Here is a 24,925-nt window from a genome sequence, read left to right on the forward strand (position 1 = left end):
ACTGTTAATATTCTGGAATCTCACCCCATCATTGTCTTTTGTGATCATACAGCCTAGTTATCACCTCGAGTGTAACTTTTTAATTCTTTGCTATCCTATGTGCCACAGTTGTAATTATCAATAATTAATATTCTGCTGTTTTAGGATAGTTGTTTTAAGTTTTGGAGTCATCTTTAAAAAGAATGCAGTTTGAGTTTATTAAATTATCTCCCACCAGTAGAAACATAGTTTTGCCTTTTTTTTTTTTTTTTCTGAGACTTTCAGGATCCGATTTAACCTTTTACTTCTGAAGATTCATTTATCACAAACATTATGGATATGGATTTGTGCATTTGAGACTGGTTATGAACGGTTGTTAACTTACAGTTCTTTAAACCTTTAACACGATAATTAAATACAGCGCGCGAACGCCTTCCGCGTAGAGAACAGTGGTGCTGAGCTGAGGAGCGCCGGAGGATTCAGGAGCGACCCCGGAAGGCTGGCAGGTGCCGCGGGGGCTGGGAGGGCCCTGGGCTAATGCCTTTCACTTCCCCACGCCTCAAAAGGTTCACACGCAGCTCCTCCTCCTGATGTTCTGACCGGCTTGGTGTTTGTCATTTCACTTTATTAAGTAAAGAGGAAATGGAAAAGGAGGTATAGAGAGGGTTCCCGAGTTCATTCAAGGGCGGACCGAGAGATGCACCGGTCCGGAGCCGGGCCCGCGGAGGGGTCAGGCCGGCGCCCGAGGGGGGCGAACGCGGGCGCCAGACCGTGCGGTTTAAATCTCCCGCCTCCCGCAGCGGGAGCCTGACATCTCCACGCACGGATGCGAAGGGGCACGGGCTGCTGGAGCGGCCCGGAGGCGGCGCGGGGCTCGCGGGCGGCGGCCGGAACGGGTGCCGGGACGGAACCCCGCGCAGCCGAACGCGACCCGAGGCGGCAGAGGAGCGTCACCTCGCGGCTCCGGCGTCGCGGTAAGCATCTGTGGCCTCCCGCCTGCCCCTCTTCTCCCTCAGGCGACGGTCAGGCCCAGAGGCCAAATCCCGGGTTCCCATGGCGACGCCGGGAGGCTGGGGCGCGGAGGAAGGCGCCGGCCACTCGCGCGCGCGGCCTCTCAGGGCCTTGCTGGCTTCCTCGGTTCTTCGGTTCTCTTTGGGACCCGGCCGCTGCCTGCGGCCTTCTCACGGGCGAAGCCCTGCTCGGGGTTCTTCTGGCCTCCATCCAGGCAAAACCAGCGAGGAGCTGTTTCTGGTGTGGCCGGGTCTCCTGCGGCCGAAGGGCACCTCCCGGCCACGCTCGCTGTTGTGAAGGAGCGCGTCGGCCTGGGGCTCGTTGGGGTGATTTTCCTCGGTGGTGGTGGTCGCTCCTAATAGGGGCGGCGGCCAATCACTCAAACAGCCCTCAGGTGCTTCCCTGCTGGCCTCCTTTTGAAGTGGTGTTTATTTTTATTTCGCTATTATTTTGTAATGGGAATGTCTTTCTTAGAAACTAATTGGCAACTGATGGATAAAAACAAAACATAGTAAATGTCCGTGGACTGCAGAATGCACAGCCCTGCGAGGGGCTCCGTGCACAGATCCTGCTCCCCAGGCCGGGAACCCGGCGCCACGGCACAGATCTGGCTCCTGGAAACGCAGGTCAGCTGGTCAGGTGCCCAGGTGATGTCAGTGGTCAGATACCTGATGCTCTAAGGAAGACGGAGAGGGGAAAGCAGGGAGATCATCCTGGCAACTCACTCGCGATGCTGGGGCTTTGCCAGTAGAGGGGGTGGAATCATTTTTCGTGTAATAGATGATCTTGATGCACACAGCATAAAAAGTGTTATAAACTGTGGGTCTCTGTAAAATAGATTGTTGGGAAGATAACATTCTTCCGTGGTTTTGATTTTTCCCAGAAGTATTTATGTATTGATTTATTTGATTCTGACTCAGGCGACGTAATGTAAGACGATATTACTTTAATCATCTTCACATCAGTATTTATTGAGTAGCCACAGGTGCCTTATCCTTTAATAGGAGTTAATGATACATTTATTGCCCAAGTAAACATCTCCGAATGATATGTATGTATTTTTATATGACCAAAATTTTAGCTCGTTTAATATTTATCTGTGCCTGTCATACCCAGTATCCTTTGAAATCTTAATTTATTTAATAGTGCAAAATTATTGTTTGTCTATCTAGTCATTGAAACAGCTCTATGGAAGGCAGTGTTCTAATTACCAGTATAATTTTAGAGTTAAAAGGGTGCTCAGAGATCACCCAGTCCAAAGAGGAAAAATTGCAAATATGAGACTGGTGGAAAAAGTAGGATGCCATATTTTTATTATAAATGTTTATCATAAAAAACATTAAAATTTGTACCAGTTATGCAACTAGGACCAGATATCAAAGTACTAGATAGAAAATGGATAATGCACTGTTTTGTTCTATACTGCCAAACTTTGTGATTTCATTATGTGATCCCATATTTACATTTTTTCTTTACTTTTTTACTTAGCTTTTTTAGTACTCACTGTACTTCCTTTAAAATTTTATTCTTTTTATATTCTTTAACAACAACAGATGGGATATGTGAAAAATTTTTAAATAGTCTGTAACTGGAAAGATTTCCTTGTTCAAAGTAGATTTTGTTATTTAATATAGTCCTTATTACCCTGTTTCATCTTGTCCTTTTCATTCATCCCTTAAGTTTCGTGTTTTTTTCTGAAATAAAAATTTTCAAACTTGTGTTTGGATCCAGTATTCACCATTAAAAGTCAGTCACCTTCTATGTATCTCATTATTATTTTGCCATTGTTGACTTGTTTGCGTATAACACTAGTGTTTTTTGATTTCTCTGTTAATTTAGTTGAGATAGATAAAAAACACAGACTACAGTAACACAATATCTATATTTACAGTGGCTGACATTGACAACTGTTAACACTTTGTATTTCTTTTTAGCATTTTTTTCCTTTTGTTTTTTCTTATTGCATTTTAGGGTTTGGGGTACATGTGAAGAACATGTAAGATTGTTGCATAGGTCCACACGGCAGTGGTGTTTGCTGGCTTCCTCCCCATCACCTATATCTGGCATTTCTCCCCATGTGACCCCTACCCAAGTCCTCACCCCCTGCTGTCCCTCCCCCATTTCCCTCCCACAGTCCTTCCCTATGTCCATGTGTTATTATACAACACCTGCCTATGAGTGAGAACATGTGGTGTTTGATTTTTTGTTCTTGTGTCAGTTTGCTGAAAATGATGGTTTCCAGGTTCATCGTGTCCTTTGTTTTTTATGGCTGCATAGTATTCTATGGTGTATGTGTGCCACATTTTCCCTGACCGGTCTGTCATCAGTGGGCATTTGGGTTGGTTCCAAGTCTTTGCTATTGTAAGCACTGCTGCAATGAACATTCGTGTGCATGTATCCTTATAACAGAAAAATTTATAATCCTTTGGATATATACCCAGTAATGGGATTGCTGGGTCAAATGGAATTTCTGTTTCTAGGTCCTTGAGGAATCGCCACACTGTCTTCCACAATGGTTGAATTAATTTACACTCCCACCAACAGTGTAAAAGTGTTCCTATTTCTCCATATCTTCTCCAGCATCTGTTGTCTCCAGATTTTTTAATGATCACCATTCTAACTGGCGTGAGATGGTATCTCAATGTAGTTTTGATTTGCATTTCTGTCATGACCAGTGATGATGAGCATTTTTTCATGTTTGTTGACCTCATATATGTCTTCTTTTGTAAAGTGTCTGTTCATATCCTTTGCCCACTTTTGAATGGGCTTGGTTTTTTTTTTTTTTTTTTGTAAATCTATTTTAGTCCTTTGAAGATTCTGGATATCAGCCCTTTGTCAGATGGGTAGTTTGCAAAAATTTTTTTTCATTCTGTTGGTTGCCAATTCACTCTAATGACTTTCTTTTGCTGTGCAGAAGCTGTGGAGTTTGATTAGGTCCCATTTGTCTATTTTGGCTTTTGTTGCCAATGCTTTTGCTGTTTTGATCATGAAGTCTTTGCCTACGCCTGTGTCCTGAATGGTTTCGCCTAGATTTTCTTCTAAGGTTTTTATGGTGTTAGGTCTTATGTTTAGGTCTTTAATCCATCTGGAGTTAATTTTAGTGTAAGGTGTCAGGAAGAGGGGGTCCAGTTTCTGCTTTCTGCACATGGCTAGCCAGTTATCTCAACACCATTTATTAAACAGGGAATCCTTTCCCATTTCTTGTTTGTGTCAGGTTTGTCAAAGATCAGACGGTTGTAGATGTGTGGCATTGCCTCCAAGGCCTCTGTTCTGTTCCATTGGTCTATATCTCTGTTTTGGTACCAGTACCATGCTGTTTTGATTACTGTAGCCTTGTAACATAGTTTGAAGTCAGATAGTGTGATGCCTCCAGCTTTGTTCTTTTTGCTTAGAATTGACTTGGCTATGTGGGCTCTCTTTTGGTTCCATTTGAAGTTTAAGGTGGTTTTTTCCAGTTCTGTGAAGAAGGTCATTGGTAGCTTGATGGGAATAGTGTTGAATCTGTAAATTACTTTGGGCAGTATGGCCATTTTCACGACATTGATTTTTCCTAACCATGAGCATGGAATGTTTCTCCATCTGTTTGTGTCCTCTCTGATTTTGTTGAGCACTGGTTTGTAGTTCTCCTTGAAGAGGTCCTTTACATTATTTGTTAGTTGTATTCCTAGGTATTTTATTCTCTTTGTAGCAATTGTGAATGGCATTTCATTCTTGATTTGGCTCTCTTTAAGTCTGTTATTTGTGTATAGGAATGCTTGTGATTTTTGCACATTGATTTTGTATCCTGAGACTTTGCTGAAGTTGCTTATCAGTTTCAGGAGATTTGGGGCTGAGACGATGGGGTCTTCTAGATATACAATCATGTCATCTGCAAATAGAGCTAATTTGACTTCCTCCTTTCCTAATTGAATACGCTTTATTTCTTTTTCTTGCCTGATTGCTCTGGCTAGAACTTCCAATACTATATTGAAGAGGAGTAGTGAGAGAGGGCATCCTTGTCTAGTGCCAGATTTCAAAGGGAATGCTTCAGTTTTTGCCCATTCAGTATGATATTGGCTGTGGGTTTGTTATAAATAGCTTTTATTATTTTGAGATACATTCCATCAATACCTAGTTCATTCAGTGTTTTTAGTATAAAGAGCTGTTGAATTTTGTCAAAGGCCTTCTCTGCATCTATTGAGATAATCACGTGGCTTTTGACTTTTTTTGATCTTGCTCCTCTAGCTCGTTCAATTTTGTTTATGTGGTGAATTACATTTATAGACTTGTGTATGTTGAACCAGCCTTGCATCCCTGGGATGAAGCCTACTTGATCACGGTGGATACGCTTTTTGATGTGCTGTTGCAGTCAGTGTGCCAGTATTTTATTGAAGATTTTTGCATCTATGTTCATCATGGATATTGGCCTGAAGTTTTCTTTTCTTGTTGAGTCTCTGCCAGGTTTTGGTATCAGGATGATGTTGGTCTCATAAAATAATTTGGAAAGGATTCCCCTCTTTTTGGATTGTTTGGAATAGTTTCAGAAGGAATGGTACCAGCCCTTCTCTGTATTTCTGGTAGAATTTGGCTCTGAACCCATCTGGACTTGGGCTTCTTTTGGGTGGTAGGCTATTAATTGCTGCCTCAACTTCAGCCCTTGTTATTGGTCTATTCAGGGTTTTGACTTCTTCCTGGTTTAGGCGTGGGAGGATGCAAGTATCCAGGAATTTATCCATTTCTTCCAGGTTTACTAGTTTATGTGCATAGAGTCGTTTGTAATAATCTCTGATGATAGTTTGTATTTCTGTAGAATCTGTGGTGATATCCCCTTTATCGTTTTTTATTGCATCTATTTGATTATTCTCTTTTTTATTAATCTGGCTAGTGGTATGTCTATTTTGTTGATCCTTTTGAAAAACCAGCTCCTGGATTTATTGATTTTTTTGAAGGGTTTTTTGTGTCTCTATCTCCTTCAGTTCTGCTCTGATCTTAGTTATTTCTTGTCTTCTGCTAGCTTTTGACTTTTTTTGATCTTGCTCCTCTAGCTCGTTCAATTTTGATGATAGGGTGTTGATTTCAGATCTTTTCTTGCTTCTCATGTGGGCATTTATTGCTATATATTTTCCTCTAGACACTGCTTTAAATGTGTCCCAGAGGTTCTGGTACATTGTGTCTTCATTCTCATTGGTTTCGAAGAACATCTTTATTTCTGCCTTCATTTCATTGTTTATCCAGTCAACATTCAAGAGCCAGTTGTTCAGTTTCCATGAAGCTGTGCGGTTCTGAGATAGTTTCTCAATTCTGAGTTCTAACTTGATTGCCCTGTGGTCTGAGAGACTGTTATGATTTCCATTCTTTTGCATTTGCTGAGGAGAGATTTACTTCCAATTATATGGTAAATTTTAGACTAGGTGTGATGTGGTGCTGAGAAGAGTGTATATTCTGTGGATTTAGGGTGGAGAGTTCTGTGAATGTCTATTAGGTTTGCTTGGTCCAGGCTTCAGTTCAAGTCCTGGATATCCTTGTTAATTTTCTGTCTTGTTGATCTGTCTAATATTGACAATGGGGTGTTAAAGTCTCCGACTTTATTGTGTGGGAGTCTAAGTCTCTTTGTAAATCATTAAAAACTTGCTTTATGTATCTGGGTGCTCCTGTATTGGACGCATATATATTTAGGATTGTTAGGTCTTCTTGTTGCATTGATACTTTTACCATTATGTAATGTCCTTCTTTGTCTCTTTTGATCTTTGTTGGTTTAAAGTCTATTTTATTAGAGACTAGAATTGCAACTTCTGCTTTTTTTTTGCCCTCCATTAGCTTGGTAAATCTTCCTCCATCCCTTTTTTTTGAGCCTTTATGTATCCTTGCATGTGAGATGTGTTTCCTGGATACGGCATACCGATGTGTTTTGGCTTTTTATCCAATTTGCCAGTCTGTGTCTTGTGATTGGGGCATTTAGCCTATTTACATTTAGGGTTAATATTGTTATGTGTGAATTTGATCCTGCCATTTTGATGCTAGCTGGCTGTTTTGCCTGTTAATTGATGCAGTTTCTTCATTGTGTCAATGCTCTGTACCATTTGGTATGTTTTTGGAGTGGCTGGTTCAGATTTTTCCTTTCTATGTTTACTGCTTTTTTCAGGAGCTCTTGTAAAGCTGGCCTGGTGGTGATGAAATCTATGAGTACTTGCTTGTTCATAAAGGATTTTATTTCTCCTTCACTTATAAAGCTTAGTTTGGCTGGGTATGAAATTCTGGTTTGAAAGTTCTTTTCTTTAAGGATGTTGAATATTGGCCCCCACTCTCTTCTGGCTTGTAGGGTTTCTGCTGAGAGATCTGCTGTTAATCTGATGGGCTTCCCTTTGTGGGTAACCTGACCTTTCTCTCTGGCTGCCCTTTGCATTTTCTCCTTCATTTTGACCCTGGTGAATCTGACGATTAGGTGCCTGGGAGTTGCTCTTCTTGAGGAATATCTTTGTGGTGTTCTCTGTATTTCCTGTACTTGAATGTTGGCCTGCCTTTTTAGGTTGGGGAAGTTTTCCTGGATAATATCCTGAAGATTACTTTCCAGCTTGGATTCGTTCTCTCCATCACATTCGGGTACACCTATCAAACGTAGATTAGGTCTTTTCACATAGTCCCATATTTCTTGGAGACTTTGTTCATTTTTTTAACCTTTTTTCTCTAATCTTGCCTTCTCATTTTATTTCATTGAGTTGATCTTTGACCTCTGATATCCTTTCCTCTGCTTGGTCAATTCCGCTGTTGAAACTTGTGTATGCTTTGCGAAGTTCTCATGTTATGTTTTTCAGCTCCATCAGTTCACTTACGTCCCTCTCTAAGTTGTTCTTTCTCGTTAGCTTTTCATCAAATCTTTTTTCAAGGTTCTTAGTTTCTTTGCATTGGGTTAGAACATGTTCTTTTAGCTCAGCGAAGTTTCTTGTTACCCACCTTCTGAAGCCTGTTTCTGTCAATTCATCAGACTCATTCTCCATCCAGCCTTGCTCCTTGCTGGTGAGGAGCTGTGATCCCTTGTAGGAGGAGAGGCATTCTGGTTTTAGGTGTTTTCATCCTTTTTGTGCTGGTTTCTTCCCATCTTTGTGGATTTACCCACCTGCCGTCTTTTTAGTTGTTGGCTTTCAGATTGGGTCTCTCAGTGGATGTCCAGTTTGTTGATGATGAAGTTACTTCTTTGTGTATCTTAGTTTTCCTTCTAACATTCAGGCCCCTCTGCAGTAGGACTGCTGAGGTCCACTCCAGGCCCTGCTTGCCTGGGGATCACCTGCAGCGGCTGCAGAACAGTAAGGGTTGCTGTCAGTTTCTTCTGCTATCTTTGTCCCAGAAGGATACCCGCCTGATGTCAGTCTGAGCTCGCCTTTATGAGGTGACTGTTTGGATAAACGGGGGTCAAGGAGCCGCTTGAGGAGACAATCTGTCCTTTGTAGGAGCTCAAGTGTTGAGCTGTGAGCTCTGTTGTTCATTCAGAACTTCTGGAAAGGTACGTTTAAGTCTGCTGCAGCAGAACTCATAAACCCTCCCCTTTTTTTTTTTTTCCCCAGGTGCTCTGACCCAGGGAGTTAGGGCTTTATTTATAAATCTCTGTCGTGCTGCTGCCTTTTTAAAGAGCTGCCCTGCCCAGGGAGGAGGCAGCTTAATCACTGTCTATCTGCAGAGGCTTTGCTGAGCTGCTGTGGGCTCTGCCCAGCTGCTGTGTGAACTTCACTGCAGTCCTGTTTATATGGGTATAGTTAGAACTGCCTCAGCAATGGTGGCCCACCTCTGTAATGGTGGACTTTCTCTAATGGTGGGCTGCCTCAGCAATAGCAGGCTGCCTCAGCAATGGCAGACTACCTCTGTAGTGGTGGACTGCCTCGCTAATGGCAGACGCCCCTCCTCCACAGAGCTGGACCGTCCTGGGTTCAACTGTGCTTGCTGTGAGACTCTCAATCCAGAGCATTTCAGATTGCTGCTTTTTTATGGGGGTGGGAATAGCCATGCTTGCTCACCTGGCTCCCTGCCTCAGACCCCCTTTTTTTTTTCTTTTCAGTTGAACAGGTAACTCTGTCTCCCAGGTGTTCCAGTCGCCTGTTGAAAAGGCACCAGGATCTGTGTGATTTTTGTGTGGCAACCCACTGTGCCAGCTGAAATAGCCGTGCTGAGATTCATGGCACTTCTTTGCCCAGCAATCTCCTGGCCTGGCTCCCTGTTTCAGTCCCCTTTTTTATCAGTTGAATGGGCGACTCTGTCTCCCAGGAGCTCCAATCACCAGCTGAAAGGGCACCTGAACCCATGTATTTTGTGCAGAGACCTGCCGCACCAGGGCACTGGCCAAAATGGTGTGCTGGCCGAAACAGCTGTGCTGGCTACCTGTGGGGCTCCTCTGCTTGGGAATCTCCTCATCTGTGAGCAATAAAAATCCATCTGTAAATGCGGCATCCACTCACCCTCTGTGCTTTCTCTGGGAGCTGCAACCCTGAGCTACTCCTAATCGGCCATCTTGGATCCTACCCAGCCACATTTTCTTTATCCAGTCTATCATTGGTGGACATTTAGATTGGTTCCAAGTCTTTGCTCTTATGAACAGTGCCGCAATAAACATATGTCTGCATGTGTCTTTATAGTAGAATGATTTATAGTCCTTTGGGTATATACCCAGTAATAGGATTGCTGGGTCAAATGGTATTTCTAGTTCTAGATCCCTGAGGAACCACCACACTGTCTTTCACAATGGTTGAACTAATTTACACTCCCACCAACAGTGTAAAAGTGTTCCTATTTCTCCACATCCTCTCCAGCATCTGTTGTTTCCTGACTTTTTAATCATTGCCATTCTAACTGATGTGGCATATCTCAATGTGATTTTGATTTGCATTTCTCTAATCATCAGTGTTGATGAGCATTTTTTCGTGTTTGTTGGCTGCATAAATGTCTTCTTTTGAGAAGTGTCTGTTCATATCCTTTGCCCACTTTTTGATGGGGTTTTTTCTTGGAAATTTGTTTAAGTTCTTTGTAGATTCTAGATAGTAGTCCTTTGTCAGATGGATAGATTGTAAAAATTTTCTCCCATTCTGTAGAGTGCCTGTTCACTCTGATGATAGTTTCTTTTGCTGTGCAGAAGCTCTTTAATTAGATCTCATTTGTCGATGTTGCCTTTTGTTGCCATTGCTTTTGGTGTTTTAGTCAGGAAGTCTTTGCCCATGCCTGTGTCCTGAATGGTATTGCCTAAGTTTTCTTCTAGGGTTTTTATGGTTGTAGGTCTTACATTTAAGTCTTTAATCCATCTTGAGTTAATTTTTGTATATAGTGTAAGGAAGAGATTTAGTTTCAGTTTTCTGCATATGTCTATCCAGTTTTCCCAACACCATTTATTGAATATGGATTCACCTTTCCCCATGGCTTGTTTTTGTCAGATTTGTCGAAGGTCAGATGGTTGTAGATGTGTGGCATTGCCTCCAAGGCCTCTGTTCTGTTCCATTGGTCTATATATCTGTTTTGGTACCAGTACCATGCTGTTTTGGTTACTGTACCCTTGTAGTATACTTTGAAGTCAGATAGTGTGATGCCTTTAGCTTTGTTCTTTTTGCTTAGGATTGTCTTGGCTATATAGGCTCTCTTGGTTTCATATGAAATTTAAAGTAGTTTTTTCCAATTCTGTGAAGAAAGTCAATGATAGCTTGATGGGGATTGCATTGAATCTATAAATTACTTTGGGCAGTATGTTCATTTTCTTGATATTCTTCCCAACCATGAGCATGGAATGTTTTTCCATTTGTTTGTGTCCTCTCTTATTTCCTTGAGCAATGGTTTGTAGTTCTCCTTGAAGAGGTCCTTCACATTCCTTGTAAGTTGTATTCCTAGGTATTTTATTTTCTTTGTAGCAATTACGAATGGAAGTTCACTCATGATTTGGTTCTCTGTATGTCTGTTATTAGTGTATAGGAATGCTTGTGATTTTTGTACATTGATTTTGTATCCTGAGCTTATCAACTTACGGAGACTTTGGGCTGAGTTGATGGGCTTTTCTAAATGTACAATCATGTCATCTGCAAACAGAAAAATTGATTTCCTCTCTTCCTATTTGAATATCCTTTATTTCTTTCTCTTGCCTGATTGCCCTGGCCAGAACTTCCAATACTATGTTGAATAGGCGTGGTGAGAGAGGCATCCTTGTCTTGTGCTGGTTTTCAAAGGGAATGCTTCCAGTTTTTGTTCATTTAGTATGATATTGGTTGTGGCTTTGTCATAAATAGCTCTTACTATTTTGAGATATGTTCCATCAATATCTAGTTTATTGAGAGTTTTTAGCATGAAGGGGAGTTGAATTTTATTGAAGGCCTTTTCTGCATCTACGAAGAATAATCATGTGGTTTTGTCATTGTTTCTGTTTATGTGATGGATTACTTTTATTGATTTGTATACGTTGAACCAGCCTTGCATCCTAGGGATGAAGCCAACTTGATCGTGGTGGATAAGCTTTTTGATGTTCTGCTGGATTGAGTTTGTCAGTATTGTATTGAGGACTTTCGCATCGATGTTCAGGGATATTGGCCTGAAATTTTCTATTTTTGTTGTGTCTCTGCCTGGTTTTGGTATGAGGATGATGCTGGCCTCTTAAAATGAGTTCAGGAGGAGTCCCTCTTTTTCTATTGCTTGGAATTGTTTTAGAAGAAATGGCACCAGCTTCTCTTTGTACCTCTGGTAGAATTCGGCTGTGAATCCATCTTGTCCTGGACTTTTTTTGATTGGTAGGCTGTTATTTGCTGCCTCAATTTCAGAACTTGTTATTGGTCTATTCAGGGATTTGACTTCTTCCTGGTTCAGTCTTGGGAGGGTATATGTGTTCAGGAATCTATCCATTTCTTCTAGATTTTCTAGTTTATTTGCATAGAGGTGTTTATAGTATTCTCTGATGGTAGTTTGTATTTCTGTGGAATCAATGGTGATATCCCCTTTATCATTTTTTATTGCATCTATTTGATTCTTTTTTCTCCATTATTAGTCTGGCTAGTGGTCTATCTATTTTGTTGATTTAAAAAAAAAAAACAGCTCCTGGATTCATTGATTTTTTTTTTTTTTGAAGGGTTTTTTGTGTCTCTATCTCCTTCAGTTCTGCTCTGATCTTAGTTATTTATTGTCTTCTCCTAGCTTTTGAATTTGTTTGCTCTTGCTTCTCTAGTTATTTTAATTGTGACATTAGGGTGTTAATTTTAGATCTTTCCCACTTTCTGATGTGGGCATTTAGGGCTATAAATTTCCCTCTACACATTTCTTTAAATGTGTCCTAGAGATCCTGGTGTGTTGTATCTTTGTTCTCATTGGTTTCAAAGAACATCTTTATTTTTGTCTTAATATCATTATTTACTCAGTATTCATTCAGGAGCAGGTTGTTCAGTTTCCAAGTAGTTGTGTGGTTTTGAGTGAGTTTCTTAATCCTGAGTTCTAATTTGATTGCCCTGTGGTCTGAGAGACTGTTTGTTACGATTTGCGTGCATTTGCATTTGCTGAGGAGCGTTTTACTTCGAATTATGTGGTCAATTTTAGAATAAGTGCAATGTGGTGCTGAGAAGAATGTATATTCTGTTGATTTGGGGTGGAGAATTCTGTAGATGTCTTCTTGTTCCCCAGATGAGTTCAAGTCCTGGATATTCGTATTAATTTTTTGTTTCTTTGATCTAATTTTGACAGTGGGGTGTTAAAGTCTCCCACTATTATTGTGTGACAGTCTAAGTTTCTTTGTAGGCCTCTAAGAACTTGTTTTATGAATCTGGGTGCTCCTGTATTGGGTGCATATATATTTAGGATAGTTAGCTCTTGTTACATTGATCCTTTTACCATTATGTAATGCCCTTCTTTGTCTCTTTTGACCTTTGTTGATTCAAAGTCTGTTTTATCAGAAACTAGGATAGCAGCCCTACTTTTTGTTTTCCATTTGCTTGGTAAATATTCTTCCATCCCTTTATTTTGAGCCTTTGTATATCTTTGCATGTGAATGGGTCTCCTGAATAAGGCACACTGATGGGTCTTGACTCTATCCAATTTGCCAGTCTGTGTCTTTTAATTGGGGCGTTTAGCCCATTTACATTTAAGGTTAATATTGTTATGTCTGAATTTGATCCTGTCATTATGATACTAGCTGGTTATTTTGCCTGTTAGTTGATGTAGTTTCTTCATGGCATCGAAGGCCTTTTACAATTTGTTATGTTTTAGGAGTGGCTGGTACTGGTTGTTTCTTTCCATGTTTAGTGTTTCCTTCAGGAGCTCTTGTAAGGCAGGCATGGTAGTGACAGAATCTCTCAGCATTTGCTTGTCCGTAAAGGATTTTATTTCTCCTTTGCTTATGAAGCTTAGTTTGGCTGGATATGAAATTCTGGGTTGAAAATTCTTTAAGTATGTTGAATATTGGCCCCCACTCTCTTCTTGCTCATAGGGTTTCTGCTAAGAGATCCACTGTTAGTCTGATGGGCTTCCCTTTGTGGGCAACCTGACCTTTCTCTCTGGCTCCCCTTAACATTTTTTCCTTCATTCAACCTTGGTGAATCTGCCGATTATGTGTCTTGGGGTTGCTCTTCTCAAGGAGTATCTTTGTGGTATTCTCTGTATTTCCTGAAGTTGAATGTTGGCCTGCCTTGCTAAGTTGGAGAAGTTCTCCTGGATAATATCCTGAAGAGTATTTTCCAATTTGGTTCCATTCTCCCTGTCACTTTCAGGTACACCAATCAAATGTAGATTTGGTCTTTTCACATAGTCCCATATTTCTTGGAGGCTTTGTTCATTTATTTTCACTCTTTTTTCTCTAATCTTGTCTTCTCGCTTTATTTCATTTCATTGAGTTGATCTTCAATCTCTGATATCTTTTCTTCCACTTGATCAATTTAGCTATTGATTCTTGTATATGCTTCATGAAGTTCTTGTGTTGTGTTTTTCAGCTCCATCAGGTCATTTATGTTCTTCTCTAAACTGGTTATCCTAGTTAGCAATTCGCCTAACCTGTTTTCAAGGTTTTTAGCCTCTTTGCATTCAGTTAGAACATACTCCTTTAGCCTCAAACTTATGGGCTGAAGCAATTCTTCTGCCTCAGCCTCCTGAGTAGCTTGGACTACAGGGTCACACTGCCATACATGGCTAATGTTTTTTAAATTTTTTTGTGGGTATGAAGTCCTGCCGTCTTGCCTAGACTGGTTTTGAGCTCCTGGGCTCCAGTGATCTTCCCCCACAGCTTCCTAAAGTCCTGGAATTACAGGCCTGAGCCACTGTGCTCCCACCACTTTCATTTTTAAAAGGATAGTTTCAGTAGATGTAGAATTAGGAGTCAACAGATCTTTTTTCTTTCAGTACCTTAAATATGTCCTTCCATTTAGTCTGACTTTTGTTGTTTTTATTGAGAACTGACTTATTTGTATTTTTGTTACCTTGTGTGTAATGTGCCACTTTTCTCCATTGCTTTTAAGATAGGTTTTCTTTGCTATTTTTTTTTTTTCTATCTGGATTTAAGTGGTTTGTCTATGGTATGTATATTTGTATTTTCTTTGTATTTATCCTGTGTGGAGTTTGTCAGTTAGCTTATTGGATCTGTAAATTAATATCATTAACAAATTTGGGAATGTTTTACTTTTTTGAATATTTTTCTGTCCCATTCTATCTCTTCTCTTCTTTTGGTTCTTCTTCCTCCTCCCATCCCCACCCCAGTTTTTAGATTGGTAATTTTTGTTAAGAAGAAACTTTCACTTCTACCATCTTCAGTTTTCTCTTTATCCTGTCCAGTTATTATTATTCTTTTTTTTTTTTTTTTGAGAAGGAGTCTCGCTCTGTCACCAGGCTGGAGTGCAATGGTATGACCTCAGCTCACTGCAATCTCCACCTCCCAGGTTCAAGCAATTCTCCTGCCTCAGCCTCAGTAGCAGGGACTACAGACACACACCACCATACCACCTAGCTAATATTTGTGTTTTTAATAGAGACAGGGTTTCACCATGTTGATCAGGATGGTCCCAATCTCCTGACCTTGTGATCTGCCTGCCTCAGCCTCCTGAAGTGCTGGGATTACAGGCGTGAGCCACAACGCCCGGCTCTATTATTTTTTAAAGAGGCAGTCTGTCACTCACTCTGTCACCCAGGCTGGAGTACAATGGCATAATCATGCCTCACTGTAATCTCAAATTCCAGGGTTCAACAGATCCTGTTGTCTCAGCCTCCCAAAATGCTGGCATTATAGACATGAGTTTCCACACTCAGCTTCAGTGAATTTTAAATTACAGTTACTGAACTTAGTAACTGGAGAGTTTTGCTTGTTTTCTAATATTTTCAATGTATTCATTTATCATGCATACATCCTACATTAAGTCTGTCATTGTTAATAGTTGCTTTAAAGTAATTATCTGATGATTGCAGTATCTGGGAAAGCTTTGGGGTCTGTTTTTATTGACTGCTTTTTCCCCACTGGAGTATGGGTCACATTTTCCTATTTCTTTGTATGTCTAGTGTTTTTTTATTGAATACTTGGCATTTTGAATGATGCATTTGAGAGATTCCGGATTCTGTTTTACTTCTCTAAAACAGAATTTTTATTCTAGAAGCCAGTTAACTGGACTAAACTCAAACTCTAGACTGTCTCCTCTCTAGTGATAGTGCCAAAATCTTCACTTAGTTATTTCATCTTTCAGTGGCCGATTTATGCCACTATTCCTGGGTTTCCCTTCCTTGCCTCACAGTTAGTTTAGTGATTCACACAGGACTTGGGAGGACTTTATATACATATTTTGGGGTTTACCTCCTCTTTGACTTCTTCCCTTTTATGAAATCCCTCCTAAATATCTGATAGTTCTGCCAGCATTGAACTCTGTTATCTGATATATCAAGCCCATAAGACTTGGCTTCCTGCCTAACCTACCTCCAGTGGCAAGCACATTTAACAGTGCCCTGGGTCATAAAAACCACAAATGTGGGCCGGGCATGGTGGCTCACACCTATAATCCCAGCACTTTGGGAGGCTGAGGCGGGTGGATTGCCTGAGCTCAGGAGTTCGAGACCAGCCTGGGCAACATGGTGAAACCCCCGTCTCTACTGAAATACAAAAATTAGCTGGATGTGGCAGCATGCGCCTGTAGTCCCAGCTACTCAGGAGGCTGAGGCAGGACAATAGCTTGAACCCAGGAGGCAGAGGTTACAGTGAGCCCAGGTCGCGCCACTGCACTCCAGCCTGGGTGGCAGTGAGACTTTGTCTCAAAAAACAAAGCAAAACAACAAAAATACCCCACAAATGTACAAATCTCACCTCCTGCAGATTTATCCTCCCAGTCACTTTCTCCTTTTGCCAGGGAACGTGTGCCCTCTGCAGGCAAGATAGTTTTCAGATATAGAGGAGTCGAGTTTATTACTGTCAAATTTCCAATCAGATAAGTTACTCTTTCTTTTCCAAGAAGAAGATACTGAGAGAGTGGTTGCGAGGAAAGGAATATATTGTTTGAGCTACATCAACATGGAAGTTGACGTAGGGAAGAGGTATTCTTTCCTGATACTCCCTAGCATTTTGTTCTCCTAATTGATAAGAGCCTAAACCAGCAGTCAGTTTAGTAGACGAGATTAACAGTTTGTCATATGGTTGGACTGCTTATAATTATTTTAAAATTGGGGGTGGAAGGAAGGAGGAGGAGGACTGAAAGCAGTTGAGAGCAACCGAAAGCGGAAAGAAACTGGATGGGAAAGAAAAACTAAGTTTCCCTCAAGACACTAGATGTATCAGAACAGTATAATGCTTATATCAAATCCATGCTCCCTATGTACCCAAATTAAGTTCCCACATTATTTTCTATTCCAAATTATTTCCAGACAAATTATCCAGGGTAACATATTTGGAGGTTTGGCAATTAAATGATAACTAATATATACTGCCCAGGAATCTAGGAAGGTATCCAAAGGCTAATAACCCAGAGGATATCTGGAAAATTGGCCATGTTGTGGACTTTACAGCTTGTCCTTGTTCATTTTATGCTTTTTATTTAAATCTACTTTGTCTGATATTAATATAGCTATCCTAATTTCTTTTTGTTAGTATTTATTTAACTGATATATCTTAACGCATATCTTTATCTTTCTTTGTCATTTTGTTTTAGATGAATCTCCAATACCGTATAGTTGAATTTTGATTTTTTTTATGATTTGAGATTCTTTGTATTTAAAAAGAAGTTTGCATCTATCATACTAAATAATATAATTGTGCTTTGTCTTCCATCTTCTTTTTTTGTACTGTTTGTTATATTGCCTTACTCCTGTTTTACTCACTTGGTCTTTTGCTTTTGCTACAGTTTTTCTGGCTCTTTTGTTTTACCCCCAGTAATTTGGAAATTAGACTTCCTGTTTTTATTTAATTAGTAATTACTTCAAATTAAAAGAAAGTGAACCTCTATTTCATTACTAACATGAAAAATACAATAGCATCTATTGATGTGCCTGGAAAGAACTAATGAGTCACATACTTGAGCATTTCCCTTTTGTTCCTACTCTTACAGTTTGTTGGAATAATTTGGGTTTTAGATCCAAATTGTTATTAGTATTCCTTCTTTTTATATATCCTTAAGAAATACTTTTCACATTTGCATTTCCTTATATAGCCATGTTAACCTTGTTAAGAATAACTTCTTAGACATTAATTTTTATGTTTACAGTTTACAATGTCCATCTGTATTTCTTTTATAAGGTATCTTCCCTTATACCTAAGGACTTTATTTGTGTAGAATTTATTGGACATTAAAATATTTCTTTGAGTGATTTTTAAAGAGTATGTGTTGGAATCTTTGCATATCTGAGAATATTTATTAGATGGATGTTTGTCTGACATAGCAATTATAACTATAGGAACTTTTCCTAAGGAACTGATAGTATGTAAAGATATATGTACAAGTTTGTTCATTTCGCAGTTTTATTACAAAAGCAAAACTTAGAAAGTAATAAACATCTATAAATAGATATCCGTCAAATAAAATATCTTCTCTAGACATAATTGTAAAATCATAAGTTTTATTACCTTTGTCATCCAACTGAAATTAATGTAAATATAATTAATTTTTTGCCTGTTTCTTGTGCAAGTTGAAATTATACATTTAGACCATATAAAGCAAGCATTAGCATGTTTGACTGTGATGATTAATATTAGTGGCCAGGTGTGCTGGTTCACACCTGTAATCCCAGTGCTATGTGAGGCCGAGACAGATTACTTGAGCCCACATTATAGTGAACTATGATTGCACCACTACAGTCCAGCCTGCGTGAGGGAATGAGACCCTTACTCTTTAAAAAAATTGCATTTAGTACCTTTTTTCCATTTGTCAAATTAAATATTGGCTAGCTAAACATTTCTTACTGTTATTATATAAATTTTATTCTATTATTATTATATAAACATATTAATTTTTTTAAGAAGTTCAGTTTTAGTCTGTTCATTTTAGTCACTCCATGGATTCCTTTGGGCAACCCAGACCAGAAGATAATCAGTCAGTAGTGAGCAGAATGCAAAAGAAATACTGGAAAACTAAACAGGTCTTTATCAAAGCAACAGGAAAAAAAGAGGATGAGCACTTGGTGGCATCTGATGCTGAACTGGATGCTAAACTTGAGGTAAATTTGAGCATTCTGTGTATTGTCTATTATTTGGGACACCATGGGGGACTGCAACAAGTTTTCAAACTGGAGAGCTTGTGGGGATAAATGCAAATTTGATAATAGAATGTTTAGTTGTATCCAGCTGTCAATTAGAGCTCTGAATAGGAGGTCACAGTTCTCACAAACTGAGAATTTGCAAAATTGGTATTCACTAAATTAGATAAAATATGAAGTTTCTCTGGCATACATATTATAATTTTTAAGCTAGTGAATTAATAACAATCCCAATTAAGACCATATACTCATTATATATCATGTCATACTGTTTTGTAGTACTTTGATGTGAAGTCTTATACCTCACTGAAATAATTAAATAGTGAATGAAGATAAGAGTTATTATTTCTATTTTACTAAAAGATAGAGTTAATGAAATTACTTCCTAATGCCTTTTTTTGGCTGTTTTTTATTTTAAATAAATAATTGCCATGGAACAATTTTAAACCAATAAATGGTTTAAAGTAATTAGGCTAATTAGCGAAGAGTTTCATGTAAATGAATACAGAAGTCTGAATTTTTAAATGCAGGTTTACTGACTCAACATATATATTCTAATTCAAGCTAACTCTTTCAAATATTTCCAAGCAGAGATTCTGTTATGCTTGGAATATAATCATTATGGTGGGATTCTTCCAAATACGGGTCTAATTAAACTGGTCTTGATCAAGTATTTTCTTCTGCATAATCTTATGTCATTGCCAAAACAAATATGGAAATACATAAAAATTTACAAGCTTTTACTGTTTCTGTTGAAAAGTATTCTTAGGATTCAGTGACAAATGTGTAAAAGTGAAGACTTTATTATTATTGGTGTTGTACGTTTTAACACAACTGTATATTGTTCCAGATTTATTCCCAGAGAAGTGAGAATGTATGAGGTTTTGATATTGTTTTACATTGTTAGGTCATCTGTGGGTGACGTGTTTTATATTCAGTGTAAATCTGTCCATTAGATAAATATTTGGAATCAACCAAGAACTTTCTCTCACATTTGTACTATTTTTTAAGAATGAGAAACAGTTTTATTATAAAAATAAAAAGCACTGGTACGTAAGTCTTGAAAAGACCTGTGGAAAAAAAAATCAAGCACAATCACTTCATCCTAGTAGAACTACCTTTTTTGTATTCTTTTCTAATCTTCTTCCACATTCATTTAAAACAGATTTTACAATTGCCAAATTCAGGTACCAACTGCACTTCAAACATGTCTAAACTTATAAGGAAAATTGATGCCTTCCCGTCCTTTAATATTTTAGTGTTTATTATCAGTCTTCTGTAGGTTTGATCAAACATCAAACTGCTCTAGAGATAGAATGTGCAGGTTTCTTGATGATAGTGGGCATTTGACAATCAAAGGGTTAGGGCTTAATACTACACAGCAGTACCAAGGTCTTTTTTAACTAAGTCACATAAAAATTCTTCAGTGAAGATGATTCTGAACAGACAGCCCTTGCTTAAAAAAAAAAAAATCCTCATTGTAGCACTTTGTGAGAAGGCTGTACACTAAAACGTATGCCAGCTTATTTATCTGGGAACACCTACATTTATTTGTGTGAAGAGTTATGTCATGTGTATAGTGTGTCCTCATCTCAAATTTTCATGTGCTTAATTTTGAAATGAGAGACTACTGGATATTTTCTTTTCTTTTAGCAATTAGCATCAGTAGTAATCAAATAATATCTATGGAAAATTCTAAACAAAAAACCTAAAAATAATTTATATTTGATGTCGTAATATATTATTTAATTTTTATAGTAAATTTACTAATCTGTTTTGCTTAGACCAATATGGGAGAAAAGCCAAGACTTGGAGTTAACACTTTCTAAGGTTATCTGTACTCTGTTCATCTGTGGTTGGCAATATTTGATGCAATTTATATTAGATCTGTCTTTTTGTTATTTAGATAGTTTGGGGCTGAGTTGAGGACAAACTCTTCAGTTTCAATTTTTTGTTTACTCCCCTATATTTATCATCATTTTTTCCAACTCTCATGGGAGAATATACTTTCTACATCAGACGTATAACAAAAATTGAAGTATGTCAAAGCCAAGGAAAAATAGATATAATGTTTTTAAGATAGATATAATACCTATAAGAAAATGTTATGCTTTTGGAGTGCTTATAACATACATTTGTTTATGATTCTTTAAATTGTCCTAATATAATTTATATTTCAAGGTTTTTCACTCCATTCAAGAGACATGCACTGAACTTCTGAAGATAGTCGAGAAATACCAGCTAAGACTCAATGGTATGAAATTATAGATATCTGTATGATAATATTTGTTAGCATTTTTTAAAATTAAAGATTTAATATAAAACTAGTAAAACTATTTTGTGAATAGCTTCTTATGACAAAATATGAATATTTATAGTGACCTGTTCTCAAAGGCCCCAGTATTCTGTCCCTTTTTTCCTCAGTTAATCAAATCCTCTGACCCAGATTTATTTTTTGCTGATATTCTTTTTTTCTTTGAGACAGGGTCTTCCTCTGTTACCCAGGCTAGAGTGCAGTGGTGTGATCACAGCTCACTGCAATCCCCACCACCTGGGCTCAAGTGATCCTCCCACATCAGCCTACTAAGTAGCTGGGATTACAGGCCTGTGCCACCATACCTGGGTAATTTTTGTATTTTTTTGTAGACACAGAGTGTCACTATGCTGCCCAGACTGCTTTCAAACTCCTGGCCTCAAGTGATCCTCCTGCCTCAATCTCCCGAAGTGCTAGGATTACAGGTGTGAGTCACCATGCCCAGGCCTGCCCAGCATCTGAAGTGGATTTGTTTCCATCACTTAAATCTCTTTCTCTTGACTCCCACTTGCCCTTGCAGTTAAATTCCATTCCTCTGCTCCTCCTTGCAGAAAAATGTGATGTAATTATCTGTATGCATGGTCTCTGTTCCTTTCCTTCCACTTTCTCTTGTACTCACTCCAGTCAAGTTTTATCTCCATCACTCTACTAAATTTCTCTTGTCGGGGTCATGATTAGCTAACTCCTGTCTAAATCTGGCTTATCACATTATTTAACACAGTTTATTATTTCCTTTGCCTTGATACACTCTCTTCACTTGGCTTTCCTGGTTTTCCTCCTACTGGTCACTCCTTCTTGGCATCTTGCCTTTGCCAATTCTTTTCTCTTCTGGACCTGTTCAGGTTGAAACTCAATCTTTGTATCTCTTCTCCTTTTTTAATTACAGTGGGCCTACTGGACATGGCTACCTCTCTAATTACAAGTCCTAAAAACCTTCCCCTCTTTAGCCATATTAATATCTTATACAGTAGGCCTATCTGCATAGTGGAATCCCTAACTTCCTTTGGGTATTTGGTCAAATTTCATCTTTTTAAATGAGGCCTTCCCTGAACTGTATATCTAAAATGCAGTACTCCCTGCCCTCAGAGGGCACAAAAAATACAATATCCCTTTCCCCCAAAACTCCCTGAACAGTTAACAGTATTCAACATTCTATGCATTTATCTGTTGTTTTTCTTCCCACCACTAGATTATACCCTCCTTAAGGACAGAATTATAATGTTTTGTTTATTTCTGTGCCTCCAGTCTAGAAACAATGTCTAGCATATGGTCAGTACTCGATAAATATTTGATTTCAGTGAATCAATAATTTTTCTCATGTAGCTATGTAAATTAATCTCATTGCTTTATAATCAAAGCTTATACATTGTCCCATTAAATAAAGAAATCCAATAAAGCATGATTATTCAAGTTGGCTTTTTTTTTTTTTTTTTTTTTTTTTGAGATGGAGTCTTGCTCTGTTACCCAGGCTGGAGTACAGTGGTGCAGTCTTGGCTCACTGCAGCTTCCGCCTCCTGGGTTCAAGCAGTTTTCAAGCAATTCCCCTGCCTCAGCCTCCTGCGTAGCTGGGACTACAGGCAAGTGCCACCACGCCCAGCTAATTTTTGTATTTTTAGTAGAGATGGCATTTCACCATTTTGGCCAGGATGGTCTCGATCTCCTGACCTCGTGATCTACCTACCTCCCAAAGTGCTGGGATTTACAGGCGTGAGCCACTGTGCCTGGCCCCAAGTATTTGACTACCTGCCATTTGCTTTTCTCAAAGAAATAGTTGAAAAAAACAACTTTTTTTTAACAAAAAGAGAGATGATACAAGTAGTATGTAATTGAGTTCAGAATAATGATACAGACTTAACTCCGGATTCCTAAAAGTGAAAAATAACTGTGAATAAGAGTAATTGGTAATGGGAACTCCATAAATAGGAATTGAGGTAAAACTTTAAGGATTTATAGAAGTTGAACATGTAGAGGAAAGAAGAGACTTAGAGTTTAAAGAGCTTAAAGAAGGAGAACAGCCTGCATGGGCAGAAGAGTTTGTTATTGAAACTAATGGGAGGATAAAGGAACAAAGGAAATTTGGGGTTCAGATTACCAAGCAGTAAATGGCCGTCTGGCCATCACAATCACTGGACCAAGTGACTCCTGTGATAGAAATGAAAGTGTGAAAAAAATCAGCAAGTTTATATACCCTGAAATCACTAGATCTTTTAGCACCCTGGTGGAGCTTTTCAGGATAAGGAAGAGATACATATATATAGATTTAATTATGTATTTTTCACTTCAAGATTGTGTATAAATATGTGATTTCTTGAAGACAATTTTATTAATACATCTATTGGGTGTAACATCAGACAAATGCAGTAGGTTAGTCCAGCACCATAACTTTATGGGAATCTCTTGACTCAGGGGAGAACATGTCAGGGAGGGGTCTCTGTAGACTTTGGCAGGGAGGTCCCAACATAGAAGCAGCACAGATTATCCTCATTGACTGCCCTTTCTGCAATGATAAAGGTAAGCTTCAGTGATCATTTATGTTCAGTTGATACTTGATAATGAAGTATTCCAAGTACTCAAAGTGCTTTCTAAACCATCATACCCAAATGAATATTTTCTAGTAGTTTTCATTAGGGTATATTTTATGAAGTTATGATTCAAAGGAAGTGTGTAAACTGTACATCTCTCAAGTAATCAGCATTAAATTAGCATGACTCCCCAAACCCCATTCACTCTGGATCAGGTCAGTTGTTCATGGTTTTATTAGAGATGAGACTACAGACTGTAGATACCTTCCTTATTACACCATTGTGCTCTCCTTGGTCACCCTTGTAGGCATGGTGGGGGGAACAGGGGAAATGGGGAGCCAGCATGAGGAGGCCTGAGTTCTGTTGCAGCTCCACAAGTAGCCAGGCACTTCCCTTTCACTTTTAACTTTGATTTTTCTATCAGTGAATTGGATAAAATTAGGCATGACATTTGTTGTTGTTTATTCACTTTAAGCTTGTAATTAGAGCACTGTGGGCTTTCCCCCTCATTAGTCTTACTGTGGTTACAGGATCAGCTTACACTAGATCAGAGTTTCTTAAATTGTGGTGAAGTACTTTTTTATTTTTGTTTGTTTCATGGTTTACTTTCAATCTGTTGTAAACTGATACCTTTGAAAAATTCAATAAAAATGGATTTTTAGCTGAGCACTGGGACTCGTGCCTGTAATTCCAGTGCTTTGGGAGGCCAAGGTGGGACGATATCTTGAGGCTAGGAGTTTGAGACCAGCCTGGGCAACATAGTGAGACCCTACCTCTAAAATAATTTTTTAAAAATTACCTAAGCACTGTGACTCATGTCTGTAGTCCCAGCTACTCAGGAGGCTGCGGCAGGAGGATCACTTGAGCCCAGGAGTTCAAGGTTACAGTGAGCTATGATCAAGCCACTGAACTCCAGGCTGGGCATTAGAGGAAAACTCCATCTTTTAAAAAAATAACTTTTAGAAAAATGAAATAAAATACATGAAAAATGTATTATAAGCTCACTTTATTAGATTTGACAAATATAAAATGCTCAGTCAAATTGGTAAAAGTCTCTACACAGTTATTCTCAGTTTCTTTACTTCTTTGCTTGTCACAGCTTGGTAACAGAGGATTCTGGACCAATACTAGTCCATGGCCCACACTTTGAGCAGCAGTGCACTAGATGACAGTTTGTTTCCCCGCCCCCCCACTCATTTGTCTGCTATAGATGACAATGTTTAGGGTTGCTGGAGCAGAACTCTGGACATCTGTGGGTCTGGAATACCAAGCATGGGAAACTGAAGCCAGGATGGGAGTCAAGAATTAAGTTAACAAGTTTAAATAGGAAGCAAATACTTTGTAGTGGTCCTAAAATACATCTCTGCACATTTGAAAATGCATCATTTATGGCTTTATTTTGTAGTTTTGAGGGATTTTTGTCACTAAAAATCAAACCATCTGAAGTGCTGATAAGAAGCCACATTCCCTA

The 24,925-nt window shown here is 38.9% G+C and overlaps 1 protein-coding gene across 5 annotated transcripts in view; it reads left to right on the plus strand.

Annotated features, from left to right (window-relative positions):
- The first annotated feature begins 476 nt into the window (after positions 1–476).
- Positions 477–24,925, plus strand: part of ICA1L (islet cell autoantigen 1 like) — a 73,191-nt gene continuing 48,742 nt past the window's right edge. The window contains exons 1-3 of one of the 5 annotated variants that reach the window (XM_032278627.1): positions 477–953; positions 18,411–18,579; positions 20,800–20,872. In XM_032278627.1, the coding sequence (XP_032134518.1) occupies positions 18,418–18,579; positions 20,800–20,872 (235 nt within the window). In that variant the 5' untranslated portion in view covers positions 477–953; positions 18,411–18,417. The other 4 variants (XM_032278623.1, XM_032278624.1, XM_032278625.1 and 1 more) reach the window with 4 other exon arrangements.

The sequence above is a fragment of the Sapajus apella genome, unplaced genomic scaffold (genome assembly GCF_009761245.1).
Source record: "Sapajus apella isolate SASKATOON/1434 unplaced genomic scaffold, GSC_monkey_1.0 scaffold10, whole genome shotgun sequence".
Classification (NCBI taxonomy): Eukaryota; Metazoa; Chordata; class Mammalia; order Primates; family Cebidae; genus Sapajus; species Sapajus apella.